The sequence below is a fragment of the Stenella coeruleoalba genome (genome assembly GCF_951394435.1).
Source record: "Stenella coeruleoalba genome assembly, chromosome: 15".
Lineage (NCBI taxonomy): Eukaryota > Metazoa > Chordata > Mammalia > Artiodactyla > Delphinidae > Stenella > Stenella coeruleoalba.
The window spans coordinates 26,787,137-26,807,819 of record NC_137161.1 but is presented as its reverse complement, the minus strand read 5'-3'; the positions used below and the strand labels follow the sequence as shown (position 1 = coordinate 26,807,819).

At 52.5% G+C, this 20,683-nt stretch overlaps 1 protein-coding gene across 4 annotated transcripts in view; it reads left to right on the top strand.

The window, feature by feature from the left end:
- HM13 (histocompatibility minor 13) overlaps positions 1 to 20,683 on the top strand; it is a 41,265-nt gene that overhangs the window by 18,440 nt on the left and 2,142 nt on the right. For 3 of the 4 annotated variants that reach the window (XM_079945015.1, XM_079945017.1, XM_079945014.1), the window contains exons 4-11: positions 924 to 1,012; positions 2,651 to 2,736; positions 2,829 to 2,954; positions 3,779 to 3,836; positions 6,949 to 7,032; positions 12,340 to 12,376; positions 14,750 to 14,852; positions 19,579 to 19,664. In XM_079945015.1, coding sequence (XP_079801141.1) covers positions 924 to 1,012; positions 2,651 to 2,736; positions 2,829 to 2,954; positions 3,779 to 3,836; positions 6,949 to 7,032; positions 12,340 to 12,376; positions 14,750 to 14,852; positions 19,579 to 19,664 — 669 coding nt within the window. Of the gene's footprint in view, positions 1 to 923; positions 1,013 to 2,650; positions 2,737 to 2,828; positions 2,955 to 3,778; positions 3,837 to 6,948; positions 7,033 to 12,339; positions 12,377 to 14,749; positions 14,853 to 19,561; positions 19,665 to 20,683 lie in introns of all 4 variants that reach the window. The other variant, XM_079945016.1, reaches the window with a different exon arrangement.

Here is a 20,683-nt window from a genome sequence, read left to right as displayed (position 1 = left end):
CCGCAACAAGAGAAGCCACCGCAATGAGAAGCCCACGCACCGCAATGAAGAGTAGCCCCCACTTGTCTCAACTAAAGAAAAAGCCCACGCGCAGCAACGAAGACCAACACAGCCAAAAATAAATAAATAAATGAATTTGTTTAAAAAAAAAATTCATGCCTCCTCACCCATCTACCTCTCTGCCTCCAGCCCAGGAGAGAGGGCTGCAGATCTCCTTTCCCTCTGTGGGCCTGGCCATGGTTGGCGCATCCTCTGCTTTACTCTGGACCAGGCCAGGTCAGCTGCCTCTGGCTGCGGGGGAGCCGGCAAGGAGAAAGTGGTTTATCTAGGACCATCTGAGGTTAATGAGCCCCTCTCGGCTGCTAGCCTTCCAGCATCCTAAGCAGTATGGGGCCCAGGCATGCTCACCCTCTAAGGAGTCAGATCTCACCCCAGGCTACTGGTTGGCACCTCATTTCAGCTCTGCCATCTGCCTAGACTCAGTGGGTCTCCTTCAAGAATGAGGACTTGCCCTACTCAGGCTTGAGCCAGAATATGCATTCTTGACAAGGGGCTCTGATACAGATGGTACATAAACTGGACTTTGGAATCCATTGCTCTCCTAAAAACTGTTTTATGTGAAAGTCTGCCTCTGCTTTGTGTTTCTTGGGTGATAACTAGGAGGCAGTATGGAAGCTCTAGGAGTCCAGAGACCTACGTTCAGGTCTCAGCTCAGATATTGACTTCCTATGTGACCTGGGCAGTCACTTGCCCTCTGAGGGCCTGTTTCCACATCTGTACAATGGGCACAATAACACCTACCTCTCAGGGCAGCTGTGAGGCTGTTGGGAGATAACAGCTTGTAAACAGATGCCTGGGGAGGGCGTCAGTGACTGTTGCCCATGGGGGCTCTGTTTGCCAACCTGCTTTGTCTTTCCTTCCAGCCCCTTCATGAATAAGTTTTTTCCAGCCAACTTCCCAAATCGACAGTACCAGCTGCTCTTCACCCAGGGCTCTGGGGAGAACAAGGAAGGTGAGTGCTGCCCACTTTCCCCTGCTTTGGGTGTCTTCCCCCACCCCCGCCTTTGTCTCTCCAATACTGGGACTCCCCGGTACAGCGAGTGATGGGAAAGGTGGGCTCTGGGATCACATCCCAGCTCTGCCGCTGGGTGCACACCGGTACCTCTCTGAGCCTTGAGTGGTTTGGTTGGGGTTCTTTCATCTGTAAAGTGAACATCATAATCTAGTACCTCCCTTATAGGCATGTTGTTAGGACTGCGAGTAAGCGATGAGTAGAAGGCGTTCAGCACACTGCCCGGCTCACAGTGAACAGTAAACAGTTGGCTCTCGTGGCTGTTCTGATCATGTCAGTTTTTAGTGGGATTATTCCCCACCTACGATTTGAAAGGGGAGTTCCGTGGCTTTCGAAAAAATGAAAACTGCAGGGAATTGGGGAAAGCCTGGGTCACGTGGGTTAGTTAGGTTGTGGGTTCTACTGCTGTGACAGGATTATCAACGGCTCGGCCAGATGGAAGGTATTTCTCTCGTGTCAAAGTCTGAGCTTGCGAATGTCGCACTTGTGAATGTGCCTAGCATGTTCTGCCTCGTCCCTGGAGAGCAGCGATTTTATATGCAGATCCTGGAGAGCAGGATTCCTTTGTGCATTTCTAGGCATCTGCACCCAGTCAGTGACTTGAGTTTTTTCACCTGTCTTGTGCTCTGCCGCACTCGGGGGCCCGCGGATGCAGAAGAGCGCACCATTGCTCCACGGGCCCTCCCGGAGGAAGGAGAGACAACTGTATCACGGGCCCATTTAGCTAAAGGGAAGCTAGAAAATGTGGCCGAGAGCTAGTTGGCCTTGTGTCCAGGGGGAAATCATCAGGGTATTGTTAGCACAAAGGAGTGAACAACAACTGGGGCCAACCGGCAGTCTGCTACATTCTGGAATCTGAAAGGAAATGCTGTGCTCTGTGACCCTGGGCAAGCTCCACCGCCTCTCTGAGCTTCCTCAGTAGGACACTTGGAGGTGGTGGAGAAGAGGTCTAACATCAGGACGTCTGCCACAGGCTCCCCACCAGAGCACCCTGGGGTCCTCCTGCCTGCTGCTTCTCCAGGCCTCCCTCTCTTACCTTCCTCCTCCTGTGCTGTTGACACAGCGCTGCCAGCAAGCTTCTTGATTCCTTTGGTGGCACAGTGGAAAGATTCCTGAATGAACTGGGACCTTGCAAAAGCCTTGGGCTCGGTGCAGGCAGCATTGATTGAGCACCCACTGTGTGCAGGCTCCATGCTGAGCGCTGTGTAAGGGCCGTCTCACTTGCTCCCCACGGCAGTCCTATCAGGGAGGTGCTGTGATCCCCTTTTTACAGGTGGGGCAACTGAAGCTCAGAGAGGGAACTGCCTCCCCCGAGGCCGCCCAGCTACAAGCGCAGAGCCCGTGCTTCCAGCACCATGAGCCATCTCCCACTGACCCTGTGTCAGGCCTGTGTGCTCTCTGGGCCTCCATTCCCTCCTCTAGGAAATTGGAGGGGCTGGGTGGGGGGGCTCCAGTGAGCACCCCCGACCTGTGGATCTCTGACAGAGCCCACAGCCATGCCCTCCTCCGTCCAGGGGCTGACAGGTGGGAGGGGCAGCCCCGCCCCGGGGAGTGGACTTACCCGGCCTCTCTGCCCAGAGATCATCAACTATGAGTTTGACACCAAGGACCTGGTGTGCCTGGGCCTGAGCAGCATCGTTGGTGTCTGGTACCTGCTGAGGAAGGTACGTAGCCAGGGCCCAGGGCAGTGTTGGGGGAAGCGCCTGAGGGGCAGGTTGGGGGCAGGAGAGCTGGACTCACTCACATCTTTCCCCAGCACTGGATTGCCAACAACCTCTTCGGCCTGGCCTTCTCCCTTAATGGGGTGGAGCTCCTGCACCTGAACAACGTCAGCACTGGCTGCATCCTGCTGGGCGGGCTCTTCATCTACGATGTCTTCTGGGTGAGTTGGGCAGGGACGCAAAGGATGTCTGGCTACCGGGCCCCCTCGCCGCCTCCTCCCCTGTCTCTGGCCCAAGCAGCGGTCGTCTGATAGAGGGAAGCTGCCCTGACCTGGAAGTAAGACCCCAGAGCACGTCCTTTCTGGGCCCAGTGCCCTCAGCTGTGGAATGGATGAGAGAGCAGAGTCCTCACTTGCTGAGAGCCCACCCTATGCCCAGGGCTTTCCAGCCGCCCTCTCTTCCTCATGGTGGCCCCAGCAGGGGTATTGCTTATCCTGTGTCTCTCCGGCAAGTGAGCTGAGGCTCAGACGTTGAGGCAAGTGTGGTTAAAGCAGATGAGTGGACGCTGGTGAGCAAGGTACCGACTGTGAGGACGTAGGCTGCGTGCCAGCCCTGGGCTAAGAGACCTGCCACACTCACTGAGGGGCCCCGCTGAGGGATCGAGGGCAGCCTGACTCAGGCACCCTTTCCGTGGCCTCGGGCAGCCTCTTTTCCCCTTAAGTACGTGGTGCTGGAGGACTTTCTCTCTTGGGAGGGGCAGACCCCTGAACTAACATAGGATGCCTGGCCGGGGGCATCAGAGGCCCTTTACCAACTCCTTGGAATTGCCCCTCGTTGCTACCTAGAACAAGGAACCCCGTGAAGTGTCCACATGGCCAGTGTCGGTGGCCACCTCATCTCAACTTCACATCTGCTCTGGAGCCCTTCCTGGCTCCCTGCCCCTTTCCCGCCCGTCCCAGGCAGCAGCACGTTGAGAAGCCCAAGCACAGCCATTCCTTCCCACCCAGCCCTCACCTCCCTCCAGACTCCTCTCTCCTCCTCCTAGGTATTTGGTACCAATGTGATGGTGACAGTGGCCAAGTCCTTTGAGGCACCAATAAAATGTAAGTGACCACCCCACCATGGGGAGCCCGTCTGCCCCCACCCTGGTGGCCCATCCCCTCGTGGTCCCCGTTTTGGTCCATACCCTCCCTTAGCTCTTCCTTCTCCAAGCTCCCCTGTGTCTCCAGCCTGGTTTCCTTCTCCCCTTTGATTCATCCACTGTGTTCCTGCACAGCCATCCTCCTCCCAGGCCCTGGCCTCCGGCCGTCTGGTCACAGTGCATGGCTCTGTGGGACGCTCTGTGGAATGGGGGTGAGCACAGAGAGGGGTGTCTGACGCAGCCTGTGCAGGGCAGGCAGGGGCCTCCAGAGGAGGATATCCCCCACGCCAAGACCTGGAGCCCTCCCCCTGGATCCCTTTGGCACATAAATCTCAGGTGCTGTCTGCCCCACGCCTCTCACACTGCCCTGATTCTGTTCTTCAGTGTATCCATTGTTATAAATATTAGAAAGCCCACCTACAAGCATCTGTAAAGAACGTGGAGACTTCCTTGGCGGTCCAGTGGTTAAGACCCCGCCCTTCCACTGCAGGGGGAGCGGGTTCAATCCCTGGTCAGGGAACTAAGATCCTGCGTGCCGTGCTGCGTGGCAAAAAAAAAAAAAAAAGTGGAAATGTTGTTATTTCACACTGCAGCAAGCCCAGTGGCAGAGCATCTAGAGTTGGGTTTCTGGCCCTCAGTGGCGTTGCCAAGAGCCAGGGTCACCTCAGCCCTCCACCCCACCATTCTCAACATGTTCAGGGGCAGAAAGGGGGAACTTTATGTCTCTCTTTCATCAGAGAGGGGTGTTTTTCCCCCAATCTCCCCTGTAGCCTCTCTCGTATTTCACTGGCCAGAATTGGGTCACAGGCCCAATTCTGTCATTCATCATCAAGGGGGATGGGAAAAGCATGATGAGCTTGGAGTTTAAGCCTTAGACTAATCAGGAATCACCTCCTGGCATCACAAGACCCAAAGAGGAGGAACGGAATCAGTCAGACATGATGGAAGGAAGCAGGGGGATCCTGTCAGGAAGACATCACAGCTCCACAAGGAGTGCTGCTTGGGCAGCGGGCCGATGGGGTGGAGTCAGCCCCAAGAGTGAAGAAATGACTGTCCTCCTCACGGTCTGACTCTCCCCTGGTGCACACAGGTCCTCTCTGTGAGCTGGAGAGAGGTTGGTGGCCGCTCGTTGTTCCTAGCTGCTGCAGTCGCAGCTCAGCGACCCTAGAGGAAAACAAGTTTCTCCCAGCTTTGGCTCGGATGAACCCATGGAGGCTGGCCTGGCCCGTGAGCTCGGCATTCCAGCCGGGAGTGGTGGAAACAGGGTCACTGCCCTCTCCAGTGCCTGAGGGCAGAGTATTTGAATCAGCAGCCTCCCAGAACCAAGGGTGTACGGTGAGGGCAGTTCTTCAGAGCAAGAGAACAGATGCTGGGCAAGCCAGCAAGAAGAGCAGCTGCGCCCTACGTGCTGCGATGGATGAAGCCAGCCAAGGTGTCAGGAAAGCTCTCCTGGGTCACGAAGGATGAATATGTGTTTACCAAGCATGCAGGGGCAGTAGGGGCATTTGAAAGAGAGAGTACAGCTTCAGCCAAGGGCTACAATTAGGAAAATGCAGGAGGGAGCAGAGAATCGGGGAGGGAATGTGGCCGAGTTTAGGGGAGCAGCAGAAAAGAGGCCGGATATGGGGAAGCCAAGGATGGCATGTCAAGGAGCCTGGACACTGCCCAGCAGGCAGTGGATGAGCCCTTGGAAGACTCTGAGCAGGGAAATGACAGTCACCTCTGGTTTCTGGTGCTTGAAATTTGGTTTTCTGGCTTGGGGAGAAAGTCCGTTGCCCTCCACTGCTAGGAGTGGAGCTCAGAGGCAGTCTAACAGAGTGGTTAAGTGGACAGATGCTGAAGTCAGGAGGCCTGGACTTGAATCCCAGATGTGACATTCGCTGGCTGCGTGGCCTGAGGGAAGAGGCTTCACCTCCCTGGGCCCTGGTTTCCACATCTGCCACTCAGAATTGAATGGTACCAGGTTTGGGAGGATCAGATGAGGAGAGCTGTAAATCACTTGATTGTGCATTCAGGGCAGGAAGAAGCAAGCAAGGAAGGGCCTCTGCAATTCATTAGGGAAGCACAAGCTTGCCCAGAACCCCCAGCTTACCTCTGCTTACGTACCAGTGGCCAGAGCTGGGTCACGTGACCACTCCTAGCTGCCAGGGAAGTCAGGAATTTGGGGACCAGGTTGTCCTGATTGTCTTAGCCTTATGCCACACTTGATTCATCCCCTGGGAGGGCGGCCACACACAAAAGCAGGACTGGGTTAGTAAAGAAGGCGTGACGTTAACAATGTGTGCAAATCACCTAATCCTCACCACAGTCCTGTGGGGTCAGTTCAGCTGTTATACCCATTTTATAGGTGAGACAACCAAGACCCGGAGCAGTTAAGTAAACTGTGCAGTCACACAGCAGAGCCAGGATTCAGACCCACACAGTCTGACCCTGAAGCCCATACATAACTGCTCTCTGCCCCAGGCCCCTATGGATGAAATCCAGCTACAGCTGCCCCTTGCCATAACTGGACATACAGGGAGGCATTTCTCTCAATCTGTATTTATCCAAACAAGCTGGCCAGTAGGATTTCTGAGTAAGGAGCTCTAGCAAGGAATTTATAGGTATGTGACCTCTTCACCCTCAGCAGATACAGAAACAGCCTGTAGCCCAAGCTCTCCCTGCTTCAGAACAAGGGTCTGTCCACACCCCAGCTGCAGTGAGATGCATAGCCTATTAGATGCCAGCACCGTGTGGGCTGTTTCATCTTTTATATACTAGGCTTTAGGGTCATTCCCATTTAACCAGAGTTCTGGCTATACAAGGGCATTGAAATTGTATGACATGTGAGTTACAGCTGAATAAAGGCATTAAACCTTTAGCCTAGATGATCCTAGATTCTTCCCTGCTCTAACCAGCTGTGAGTCCAGATGGAGACATTGCCCTTCAGCCCTTCGACATCCTCTCAGCTCCCCATTCCCATCCCCCCACCCAGAAATGCAAGTGTGTGAGTTCCATACACCAGAGGTGGAGGGCTAGGAGTCAGAGTGAGCTGGGCTCTCACCACCTCCTCGCATCCCTGCCTCCCCCTGCAGTGGTGTTTCCCCAGGATCTGCTGGAGAAGGGCCTGGAAGCGGACAATTTTGCCATGCTGGGACTCGGAGACATCGTCATTCCAGGTGACCACGCTGAGGTGGGGGCCACAGTGCAAAGGGTGGAGGGGGCTTCCCTGGAGAAGGAGGAGTCCTGTGAAACACAGCCTTACCCACCAGGAGAGGGAAGGAGAAAGGATTAGGCTGGGAGATACCCCCGCCCCCTGCCCAGGGGTCTGGTGAAGGGGTCTACCTCAGCACACATTGTGGAGTGCCGGTCCTGGGCCAGGCCATGGGCTGCACACTGGGGGGACAGGGTGAGCAAGACTGCCCCTCATGGAGCTTCTGACTGGGTGAGCAGACATTACTCAGGAACTACAGAAATAAATGTATATGACAGACTGCAGTACACTCTGAGCAAGCACATTCTGTGGCAGTGTTGAAGGGATCTGATGCCCTCACACACGTGCATGTGTGCACACCCCTTCCCAGTGTTTTCAGGTGACACAAATGTACTAGACCTGCCGCAGGCCCTCGTCTCCCCAGTGCTGGGAGGGCTTCCGGGGGAACGTGCGCTGTGTGTGGACACGGGCACCATGGCTGTGGGCTCCTTTGTCTGCAGTGTTAGCGGAGGGACGGGTGGCACGCACCTGCTCGACTGCACGAGCTGGCCTTTGAGCCCATTATCCGTGTGTGGGTGGTAGTCAGCGTGCCTGTGGACACAGGGACAGGTGCCCTGTGTGGAGGTCTGAGCCTGGACATACATCCCTGGCGGCCTGCAGCCCGAGCTACCTGGGGGCAAAGCTGAGCTCCCTCTCTGAGGGCAGCTGAAATGGCTGAGGCTTGGATTCTGTGTGTCTGCGAGATCCAGGCCTGGTGACGGGCACGGAACATCCAAAGAGCATTCTTACTCCCCTAGTCCCAGAGGCTCAGAGTCAGAGGGTTAGAAGCACCCCTGGTGCTTGCTTAAAAGAAGAAAGTTTGGAACGAATTAAAAGCCACTTTATTTTCCAGTGTAGGACATAATAGCAATTCTGCTAGTAAGCTGGGATGGTACAGGCACTGTGTTGTGATACCTTCCTTTTGTGATACGTATGATGGTGAAGCAAAGGCTTTCTCTCTTGTGCCAGTGAGGAAACTGAGGCTCAGAAATGAAGGGACTTAAGGTAAATTCACACACTAGGAAGCAAAAGGGCCAAGACTCAGACCAGGTCTCTCTGACTGCAAAAAATGTTATATTATCAGAACTGCTTTTATGACAGTAATAACAATAAGATAGTCCCAGAACTATCATTTGTCAAGCACCTGTTGTTGGCCAAGCACTATGCTGGGTGTTTTCTAATATGTTATCTTTGCTACTTCTAGCAGCCCGATGAGGTAGAGGGTATTTCCATGTCACTGATGAGGAAACTGAGGTTCAAAGAGACTTGCCTAAGGCCGTGGGGCCATGGTCTTGAAGCCAGGTGTTCCCATAGCTTGTGGTGCTGGGAGGAGGGACTGAAGAAACTGAGTCCCATAAAGCATTCGTCTCGCCCTGCGGGGGAGGGTCTGTCACAGGCACCTGCAGACTTCCCCATTGTCCTTGTTGGGTGGTTCTGGGCTTGAGGCCTGCATGGGCCATCTCTGCATGTCCGCATATTCCTGTGCTCTGAGTCTTTTCAGCAGTCACGATCGGTGTGAGTTACTGCACCCTCACAGAGCCTCGGGGATGATCTTGAGGGAAGAATGGGTTGTGGGCTGTTGCTTTGAGGATGAGTTGCATGATTATGAGTAAAAGCTCTTGGGAGCTCTGGCCCATGGATTAGTTGAAGAACAGTTGTAGAATTCAGCTGCCAGGGGCCACTGGGTTCCCAGTTTTTTTTCCAGAACGGCAGCATTTGTCTGTTCTCACCACCCACCAGCTCCCTACTCACAGTCCTCAGTGGGGACTAACTCATTTTCCTCTTTGAAATTAATCACATGTTGCCAGTCAGTGCTTCTGATGAGCACAGAATGTTTTGGCTACTGAGAACCTGCTGTCAACTGAATGAGGCTCAGCCCTGCTCTGTCTGAGCCCCAAGATAAGTCAGGGAGACAGACACACAGATGGACGTGTGTGCAACATGCAGAGGCCGGACTGGCTGGCTGTGTCTCAGGGACTCAGGTTTCCAGCGTGACTGGGCTCGGTTCTGAAGTGCAGATAGTGCAGTGGGTGGACAGAGTTCACCGTCCTTGCCTCAGCCCCTGCAGAGCCTCCGGTGGGCTGCTTGCTCCTGCTCTTTCTCCCTCCAGCCAAGCAACTGCCATGGAGGTTTTTCTCAAAATCTTTTTAGGTTATTCTCCCACTTAGAATTTTTCCGGTGTGTCCCCTGACTTCCACTCCTCGTACCCATGGAGCCCTGCATTGCATGGTTGGTCCATCCCCAGCATCTCCTGCTCTGGGCTGCAGCCTTACTGGCTCCTTGAGCCCTGCCACACCTCCTGAGCCCTCTTTCCTCTTTGCACACGCTGTTCCCTCCCCCTGGCAAGTGTCACTTCCTCAAAGAAGCCCTCCTTCCTCCCCACCTCCCCGCAGCCTGGGTCTCATCCCCTGATAGACCTTCCCATGACACAGGAAGCACCCTTTCACAGGCAGTCTTACATTGATTTTATTTTTTAACATCTTTATTGGAGTATAATTGCTTTACAATGGTGTGTAAGTTTCTGTTGTATAACAAAGTGAATCTGCTATACACATACATATGTCCCCATATCTCCTCCCTTTTGCATCTCCCTCCCACCCTCCCTATCCCACACCTCTAGGTGGTCACAAAGCGCTGAGCTGATCTCCCTGTGTTATGCGGCTGCTTCCCACTAGCTACCTGTTTTACATTTGGTAGTGTATATATGTCCATGACACTCTCACTTCGTCCCAGCTTACCCTTCCCCTCCCCGTGTCCTCAAGTCCATTCTCTACGTCTACGTCTTTATTCCTGTCCTGCCCCTGCGTTCTTCAGAGTCTTTTTTTTTTTTTTTTTTTAGATTCCATGTATATATGTGTTAGCATATGGTATTTGTTTTTCTCTTTCTGACTTACTTCACTCTGTATGACAGACTCTGGGTCCATCCACCTCACTATAAATAACTCAATTTCGTTTCTTTTTATGGCTGAGTAATATTCCATCGTATATATGTGCCACATCTTTATCCATTCATCTGTCGATGGACGCTTAGGTTGCTTCCATGTCCTGGCTATTGGAAATAGAGCTGCAGTGAACATTGTGGTACATGACTCTTTTTGAATTATGGTTTTCTTAGGGTATATGCTCAGTTGTGGGATTGTTGGGTCATATGGTAGTTCTGTTTTTAGTTTTTTTGGTTTTGGGGGGTTTTTTGGTTTTGGTTTTGTTTTTGTTTTTTGCAGTATGCGGGCCTCTCACTGTTGTGGCCTCTCCCGTTGCGGAGCAACAGGCTCCCGACGCGCAGGCTCAGCAGCCATGGCTCACGGGCGCAGCTGCTCCGCGGCATGTGGGATCTTCCCGAACCGGGACACAAATCCGTGTCCCCTGCATCGGCAGGCGGACTGTCGACCACTGCGCCACCAGGGAAGCCCTGTTTTTAGTTTTTTAAGGAACCTCCATACTGTTCTCCATAGTGGCTGTATCAATTTACATTCCCACCTACAGTGCAAGAGGGTTACCTTTTCTCCACACCCTCTCCAGCATTTATTGTTTGTAGATTTTTTGATGATGGCCATTCCGACTGGTGCGAGGTGATGGCTCATTGTAGTTTTGATTTGCATTTCTCTGGTGATTAGTGATGTTGAGCATCCTTTCATGTGTTTGTTGGCAATCTGTATGTCTTCTTTGGAGAAATGTCTATTTAGGTCTTCTGCCCATTTGTGGATTGGGTTGTTTGTTTTTTTTGATATTGAGCTGCATGAGCTACTTGTAAATTTTAGAGAATCCTTTGTCAATTGCTTGGTTTGCAAATATTTTCTGCCATTCTGAGGGTTGTCTTTTCATCTTGTTTATGTTTTCCTTTGCTGTGCAAAAGCTTTTAAGTTTCATTAGGTCCCATTTTTTTATTTTTGCTTTTATTTCCATTTTCTAGGAGGTGGGTCAAAAAGGATCTTGCTGTGATTTACGTCATAGAGTGTTCTGCCTGTGTTTTCCTCTAAGAGTTTTGTAGTGTCTGGTCTTACGTTTAGGTCTTTAATCCATTTTGAGTTTATTTTTGTGTATGGTGTTAGGGAGTGTTCTGATTTCATTCTTTTACATGTAGCTGTCCAGTTTTCCCAGCACCACTTATTGAAGAGGCTGTCTTTTCTCCATTGTATATTCTTGCCTCCTTTATCAAAGGTAAGGTGACCGTATGTGCATGGGTTTATCTCTGGGCTTTCTATCCTGTTCCATTGATCTCTATTTCTGTTTTTGTGCCAGTACCATACTGTCTTGATTACTGTAGCTTTGTAGTATAGTTTGAAGTCCAGGGGCCTGATTCCTCCAGCTCCATTTTTCTTTCTCAGGGTTGCTTTGGCTGTTTGGGGTCTTCTGTGTTTTCCATACAAATTGTGAAAATTTTTGTTCTAGTTCTGTGAAAAATGCCATTGGTAGTTTGATAGGGATTGCACTGACTCTGTAGATTGCTTTGGGTAGTATAGTCATTTTCACAATGTTGATTCTTCCAATCCAAGAACATTGTATATCTCTCCATCTGTTTGTATCATCTTTAATTTCTTTCCTCAGTGTCTTATAGTTTTCTGCATACAAGTCTTTTGTCTCCTTAGGTAGGTTTATTCCTAGGTATTTTATTCTTTTTGTTGCAATGGTAAATGGGAGTGTTTCCTTAATTTTTCTTGCAGATTTTTCATCATTAGTGTATAGGAATGCAAGAGATTTCTGTGAATTAATTTTATATCCTGCTACTTTAGCAAATTCATTGATTAGTAGTTTTCTGGTGGCATCTTTAGAATTCTCTATGTATAGTCTCATGTCATCTGCAAACAGTGACAGCTTTACTTCTTCTTTTCCGCTTATTTACACTGATTTTTGTTAATGTTCGGTCAGCATGCCCTGCCCCCTCGGCTGGGCTCTTGAGAGCAGTGGTTTTGCTTCCCCCTGTACTGCGTATGGTGCCTAGTGCTCAGGCACCCTATAAATGTTTGGGAGGGTGGGCCCAGTGTGCCACACTATGGTGCTCTGAGGTGCCAGGTCAGCGTGGTCGCAGACCAAAGCAAAATCCTGGGCCCGTCTCATTTTTCCAAGTGGCCTGAAGGTAGAGGAACGGGATTTCTGCTGGCAGTTCGCAGCGTCAGCCACACCCTTGGCCCCTGTTGATTGCTCCGTGGCTGAGAACAAGTGGGGACCCAGTTGCATATTAGCTGACTACCCTGCTCCTCCTCTACCACTGTCTAACCTGGCTTTCTCCCCACAGGAATCTTCATCGCCTTGCTGCTGCGTTTTGACATCAGGTAAGCCGCTTAGGCACCCTAGTGCTCAGGTTCCACAAGTGAGGGGCCTCCCCTGGGCAGGGAGGTTCTCTGGGGACCACAGAGAACTTGGGACCACAACTTCCACCCCCACAGCAGCCAGGGCAATTCCAATTTTATCTGCGTTTTGCATCTTGAGGTTCTAAGTGTTCAAAGAGCCTGGAGAGGGTGGGGGAGGTATGAATCACAGAGTGAGATTTAAACCCAGAGGGTCCTGGTGGTACCCATAGAGCTTTCTTACCGTGTGTTCTTGGCAAGTGAACTGACCTTTCTGAGGGAAGGTTTCTCATCCTTAAGTTAGTAGTAAACAGGAGCTCCTGCCCGGGGCTGACCGAGAAGATGTGGAGGGAGTGCTGAGCACAGGCTGACCTCAGCGGCTCCCAGGGAAGTCCAGCTGCACGCACCGTCATCATCATTATCGCTTTTTATCAGCCGGGGTCAGGTCACCGTGTTCCAGCTGCTCTAGCTGTTCCACACCCTCTCCTTACTCAGACATTTTCAGTCCGTTGTAGAAAGTGAGCACAAGGGCGAGGGAAGGGGGCCAAGTTGAGCCACCCCTTAAAACTCAGAAAAGGTCACACCGAGTTAATGCACCTGGTCATCTGGGCCCGCCACCAGTAGGTGGTGCTCAGCCTTCCCGGTGGAGGGCTTGCTGTGTGTGCGCTTAATTTTGAGGTGGTTTATGAAATTTTCTTAATCTCCTTGTGCCCAGTAGTTGCCAAAACAGCAATAGTGTTGAAAGTGGTCGTGAGAAACTCAGTGCCAGTGCGTGGAAATCCAAGTCGCATGTGAAACTTTAACTTTTGCTCACTGACGTAGATCTGGGTTATTTGGGTAGTGCCACTGTGGAGCCTTTGGAAGGGACCTGGCCAGTCTGTAAGTAGAAGCACAGCTGTGCCAGCTGCTCTGCCCCTAGATGTTCAGAGGTAATACAAAGAGCAACCCACGAGAGTCTCCCGGCCATTTGCTAGAGATACAGAGTCAGCTGGCAGCACCCTTGGAGGAAGGAGCTCATTCCTGGCCTGGACTTGCAGGATAAGCAAGTCCTTCCGAGATGGTTCCAGAATCTGCGTGACATTCCCAAAGGGAATCCGTTACCCTCCAGGCTGCACAACAGGACAGGTCTCAGTGTACTTGCAGCTCCAGGCCCAGAAGCCGCCAGGGTGAGGAGGGAAGGGCATCAGAAGTACTCATTCATTCCACAGATGTTGCTGGACACAGGCAAAGGTCCTGAGCTGCCACTGTGAAAGGGCATCAAGTGATGGCAGTGCCAGGTTGCACGGGTCAGCTCTTCTGAAGCTGATCTTGGGTGAATCGCCCAGAAAGCCACTGGCATTCTATCCATGTAATCAGCATCCATTCAGTATTCACAGAGGGTTACTGAACTATTAGCTCCTCTGCGCTTAAAAGAACTTTGCTGTCCAGTTTCTGTATCAGTGTTCCTCAGAGCATGATCCACCTGTGTCAGATTCAGAATGCAGAGCCCCAAACAACAAGGACCTACTGTGTAGCACAGGGAACTATACTTAATATTTTGTAATAACCTGTAAGGGAAGAGAATCTGAAGAAGAATATATATATATATATATATTTATATATATATCTGAATCACTGTGCTTTCCACCTGAAAGTAATTATATTATTATATCGTATATTATACATATAATAATAATACGTATTATATATATAATACGATATATATATCGTATCATATCGTATATTATATATGATATTATAAATCAACTATACTTCAATTTTTAAAAAAAGCCAAAAATAAATAAAGTTATTACAAAATTTAAAAAAAAAAATGCAGAGCCCCAGACCTATTAGATCCGACTCCCTGGAAATTGGACCTAGAACTCTGGGTGTTTCTTTTGTTTTGTTTTTGTTTTGTTTTTTTGGCCGTGCTGCGTGGCTTGTGGAATCTCAGTTCCCCGACCAGGGATTGAACCCGGCCACGGCATTGAAAGCCCAGAATCCTAACCGCTAGGCCACCAGGGAACTCCCATACAGCTCTATTTTTTTAACATGCTGTCCAGGTGATTTTTCTGCTGGCCTGAGCTTCCTAGCCACTGTTCTAGGTTATAGCACTTGACATTCAGCAACCACTAGGGAGATGGCTCGTGGTTTTCCCATTTTGCAGATGAGTAAACTGAGGCTGACAGAAGGAAAGTGACTGGTCCAAAGACACTTAGCTGGGGCAGAATCAGAGTGCATGCTCACCTCCAAGCCCCCGGCCCAGAGCTCTCAGCCACCCCACACAGCCTCCAGGGTCTTCCCCAGCTCCCCCCCTCCTCACTGTTGCTCTGCAGTGCCTCAATCTCACCCTCCTCTCTCCCCACACCATCACTGAAGCTTGAAGAAGAACACCCACACCTACTTCTACACCAGCTTTGCAGCCTACATCTTCGGCCTGGGCCTGACCATCTTCATCATGCACATCTTCAAACACGCCCAGGTGAGCATGACTGTCCTCGGTGTATCGGGAGTGCTTTCACTGCAAGTGACGGGCACATACTCGTCCCACATGCAAGCGGTCCAGTGGTGTAGAGCAGGCGTGTCTGTGCTTCTCTTGGCCTTTTCACCTGTGGTCGTTGCAAGGTGACGCCCTCCTTCAGGCAGCACATGCACACTGGTGGCAAGGAGGAGGAGGAAGGATGCCAGCATGCCTGTCGCCTTCATCAGGAAGATGACACCTTTCTCCGAGTCCTCTTAGCAGATTTTTGCCCACATCTCCTGGGACAGATCAGTGTCCCCGGGCCCCAGCTGTAATGTGGCCATGGCTTCTCAGCCTCGGTAGTGGGAGCGGACAGAAGAACAGGATCAGGTGGGTGTTGGGGTTCTCAGCCCATTGTCCACCCACCAGGTAAGTGACAGGATGTCAGGGCCCCCCTTCCATCACTCCCCAAGCAGGCCAGGCTCTGCCCCCTTCTCCCACCTAGATGGGTACTGAGCTGCCACAGAGTGAACCAGGCTGGGCTGGGGCTGAAAGCTGTCCGTGTGGCCTGGAGAAGAGGAGCTGGGCAGGGGAAAGCCAGCAGACAAGGTTGCTCTCTACTGGAAGTAAGAGCACTCCCCATGTGTCAGGCTCTGCTCAGTACTTCAGGAGGATCCTGTGAACAGACGAGGGAACTGGAGTTCAGGTGCTATGTGGCAAGTGTGTGGTGGAGCCAGGATTCAAACCTGTGTCACGTGAAGACCAAGCCCAGGCTCTGAACCCCCGGCCATGGGAGAGGCAGTGTGGAGTGGAGGCCGAGGGAGCCCTGGTGTGAATCCAGGCTCCACCATCTGCTTTTGCAGGACTCTGGGCAAGTTGCTGAAGTTATACTCAGGATTCCTCACTGATTCGTGAAAACGGAAAATGAGGATAAATAATAGTAGCCACCTTGGGGTCGTCTGAGGGTGAAATGAGTTAATATAAGTAAAGTGCTCAGAATTGCCGGCCCAGTTAGCATTACTGTACCCCCGTCTACCCTCCCCTCCTCCCCCTCCCTTCCCGCTTCTCCAGGGCACCGGCCACAGGGAAGCCACATTTAAATTAATCACAAGAGCTGCTGGCCAGTTACTCTGTGCCAGGCACTGTGCTAAACCCTCTCGCTCATTAACTCATTTAGTCCTTACAATATTTTTATATCTACAAAGTCTGTGAAATTGATACTTATGTTTTACAGAAGGTCCAAGGTCCCCTGGCCCATAGAGAAACCAAGAACCAGTGGGGAAGCACCTCTCATTCACTTCTACCCCAAATGGCCTTGGAAGCTCCGCAAGCTAAGAGGGACATGCCCTTGGCAAAGAGGGCGCAGAGAGTGCTTGGGCCTCCTTAGCGGTCTCTTCTCCAGCTGTCAGTCCCGTGAGAGTCCAAGCCCAGAGCTATTCCACAGAGGGCCACCAGGTGGCAGGCTTGCCTTCTGCCTGGGCTAGACTCAGAGAAGGCTCCAGTGGGAGCTCTCACACAGGTTCAGGGCAGAGGTGGGAGAGGTGGTCCTCTCTGTGGGAGAGAGAAAAGGAGCCTTCCCTGGGTGATGCAGCAAGTCAAGCTGAGACCTGGCTGGAGCCCTAGACTCCTGGTCTCAGGCCTCTGCTACTCCCCAGCAGCAGCCCAGCTGTTCTCAGTCACCCACACGGGCATCTCTCTGAAAATCTTTTTTGGGATGGGGATTGGGACACAAGGGACACCTGTTCTTTGAGCTCCTTCTCCCTCTCCAAGACATAGGCAGTCCCAGTGCGAGCAGTTCCCTAGGTAGGGGTCACTTCTGCCTCTGTGTTCCCATTTGGCTTCTATCAAAAATGCACTCCAGGGCTTCCCTGGTGGCGCAGTGGTTGAGAGTCTGCCTGCTGATGCAGGGGACACAGGTTCGTGCCCCGGTCCGGGAAGATCCCACATGCTGCGGAGCGGCTAGGCCCGTGAGCCATGGCCGCTGAGCCTGCGCGTCCAGAGCCCGTGCTCCGCAATGAGAGAGGCCACAACAGTGAGAGGCCCGCGTATCGCAAAAAAAAAGAAAAATGCGCTCCAAGCCAGGACTAGCAGCCTCCTAGAAAGACCTTTAATGATGATCAGGTGTCCTCATCATACGGACGGAGAGGGAAGCCCAGAAAGGAAAGTGGTTTATCTGTGGTCACACAGCAAAGCCAAGGCAAGATGGAGAGGCAGGAGTCCTGACCCCCAGCTCACTGCCCCAAGCTGTACATCCCATCCTCTCCTTAGCACTGACTTTCTCTGGAGAGGTTCCCTGGTGCCTTGAGAGGAAAAAAAAGAATAGGTTTGTATCCCTGTGACACTAAGCAAACTCAGTTCTTCCCAAAGGAGCCCCTCAGGGCTTCCCTGGTGGCGCAGTGGTTGAGAGTCCGCCTGCCGATGCAGGGGACACGGGTTCGTGCCCTGGTCCGGGAAGATCCCACATGCCGCAGAGCGGCTGGGCCCGTGAGCCGTGGCTGCTGAGCCTGCACATCCGGAGCCTGTGCTCCGCAACGGGAGAGGCCACGGCAGTGAGAAGCCCACGTACCACAAAAAGAAAAAAAAAAAAAAAAAAAAAGAGCCCCTCAGTTGCTGCCAACTCTTAAATGAGGCAGGCCATGGTGGGACCAGACTTCTACGCACCCTCCTCCTGGGAAGCCTTCTATTTGGCCCAGCCTGGCCTTGGTGAAGAAAATATACTGGACTTAGAGACAGAGGAACCTGGGTCTGTATCCTGACCAACTGTGTGATTTAGGGCAGATCCTTTTTTTCTCCTCTGATCTTCAGTCTCTTCATCTATAAAAGTGATCTATTTTTCAGAAATTAAGTTTTAATCAGTTTGTATTTGTTTTAGTTTTATTTCATTAATTTTTGCTTTGCCTTTATTATTTTCTTCCTCCTTTGGGAGTGTTTATTTTATTCTTTTTCTGGCTTCCTGATTTGAAAACTGAGATTGTTTCTTTCCAGTCTTTCTAGTAAATATACTTAGGGTTACAGATTTTCCCCTGAGTACTGCTTTGGCTGCCTCTCACAAGTCTTGGTGCACGCCTTTGTCGTTGTGATTTCTGTCATTCTTGGCCCAAAGCCTATCTCATAGCAAAGACCTGATGCAGGAGAAGAAGCTCAGCTGCCCAAGTTCAGATCCCAACTCAGCCACTTAACACCCTGTGTGACCTCAGGCAAGTCATTTCCTTCTGAACCTTAATAGCATCATCTGTAAAACTCAGATCCAAATGATTAGGGTGTTATTAGTTTCAAGGATAACATATATGAAGTAGGGTAGTTCACAGCTCACCCATGGCAGGAGCCAGGAAATGGTCTGATGGTCAGCCTCAGGAGACTCTGGAGCCGTGTTCTCTAGCCAGGTGTTGGCTTTGCCTTTGGAACGATGTCTCCTTCACCCTCACCCTAGTTATCTCCAGGACACCCCCTTAATTTTGTGAGCATCTGTGAGGAAGCCATTGGCTTAGTATTTACCAGGCCCTTTTCTGAGTACCAGGAATACAGCAGTGAACAAGACAGCTGTGGAGCCTGCCCTCATGGAGTTCACAGTGTAACAGGAGAGAAACTCCAGCCTATAACGGCACAGGGATGTTTCAGTCCAAGTTGCCAGAGAATGTTGTGAAGAATTGCAGGGGGAGTGGGGGAGCTGAGAGTGTGCAGCAAGAGGGCCTGACTCCGTGCAAGCAAAGGCTGCCCCACAGAAGTAACAGCTGAGCCGAGGTCTGATGGAGGAGGAACCTAGGCACAGGTGGGAGAACATCCCAGAAATGGTACATGCAGAGGTCCTGTAGCTTCAGGTGACAAGGAGGACCAAAATGAGGCCAGTGTGGCCAGAGTAGGGCAGGGCAGGTGAGGTTGGAGAAGGAAGCAGGGGTCACATCTCATGGGGACTTCAGGCTGCTGGGAGCATTGGGGGCCATGGAGGGTTGATGGGTAGCATGAGGTCCGGCTTTCAGATGCTGCAAGGAGAATGGTTTTGGAGTCTGGGGGGTGCCCAAGTTCAACCTCCAGTTTGCCATTTAGGCCTCCAAGGCCTGGGCTACCCCCTCTCCTCCCGAAGCATCAGCCTTCCTTCCGTACACAAGGAGGATGGTCACAGCGGGTGTGGAGATGGACTGAAGCGCTCCCCAGAGGCTGAGCTCGGTGCCCACAGTAGGTGCTCTGGGAGCAGGGCCTGTTAGTGTAATTGTCCCGTCCTCCAGACCCAGCTTCGCCAGGAGTTTCCTCACAGGCTCCAGGCCCAGACCACCTGGGCATGAATCCCGGTGGAGCCAATGACCTCAATCCAGGCCACAGAAAGTACTCCACCCATAGCAGCTATGTCATGATCGTTGTCATTCTAACAGCATCTCCTGGAGCGTTGTTAAAAGTGCAGACTTCCAGCCCCAGACCTAGGCAAGCAGGGTCTCTGGGAATAGGACCAACTCAGGAGGTTGCAAGTTTGAACCTGATGTCCTGGGCAGTTGGGATGCTGCCATCCAGACTCATGGGCGCCCTTAAAGCCCTGCATACTTGAGTTTCTTTGGGTTTCTTGTGTTCCCTCCCAGAGAAGAACAGCCCTGGTCTGGAGTCAGGAGCCCTGGGTTTGGGCCCAGCCACTGACTTGCTCTGTGAACCTGGGCGGTCAGTGTCCCTCAGTCACACCGGGAGAGGGTTGGGGTGATGGGCACAGCCCTGAGCATGTGCCCTGCCCATCACTGCCTCACCAGCCTGTGTTCTCTCTCAGCCTGCGCTCCTGTACCTGGTCCCCGCCTGCATCGGCTTTCCTGTCCTGGTGGCACTGGCCAAGGGAGAAGTGACAGAGATGTTCAGGTAAGAGGCGGCGGGGGGCACAGGTGCACCTGCAGGCAGCTAGTGGAGCCTGCCAGGGCTGTTGGTACATGTCTCCAGGGGAGCACTGTTCCCACCACCGGCCTCACCCCTCGCCCTTTCCACCAGCACATGGGTGCCAGACCCGTGGGCACCAGCGGAACCCTCCTGGGGGCCAGGAGCCAGGGGAGGGCAAGGCCTTGGGGCTCTCGAGGCAGCCCGCACACCCAGATGCCAGCTGAGTCCTGAGAAGGAACTGGCTGGTGTAGATTCCCCCCCAGACGGCCCCACTGTGGGGAACCCTGCATTCCCATTCCTGACTCTGCTGCCATGTGACTTCAGGCGTGTCCTTCCCCTCCTCCGGCCTCAGTTTCTACATGTGAGTAATAGAGGGGACCCTAGTGTGATGGAAATGCCCTGTTAGAAGTCAGGTGTCAATCCCCATTCAGTTGCCTCTGTGGCTGTAACCCACAGCTAGCTGCTTTCTCTCTGTCTCAGTCGCACATGTACCCCTTCCCCATGGCCATCCGCACACCTGCCACACCGATGATCAGCCCCACCCTGACCCCGAGGCCTGCATGACTCCGACAGGTGTCTGCTCCCCAGCAGCACTGACCCCGCCCACCAGGGACCCAGAAATAGCTGCCGGCTGCAACTGAAGCTGCCCACTCGGGCCTCCCACCAGCTCCACCTGCCTGGCCGAGCCTTCTGTGCACCTGGCTGCCTGCAGGGGGACCTGTGACTCACCCCTCCCCCGTACCTGCCTCTGCCCTTCCTAGGAGCCCCAGGCTCCCAACCTGCCTGCTCGTGGCTCCCGGCCTGGCAGAGCCCTGTGGACTCTGAGGCAAGGCTGGGGGTGAACCTGGGGGCAGATCTGGGGGAGCTCTGGGGGCAGGGGTGGACCTGAGCCCTGAGCTCAGTCGCTACCCTCACCCTCGGCTCCCAGCCCCCACTCGGGGCCACCTCCCCAGCCAGGACAGAGGGTGCCTGCCTTTAACCACTTGGTGCTTTGTTTCTCTAAA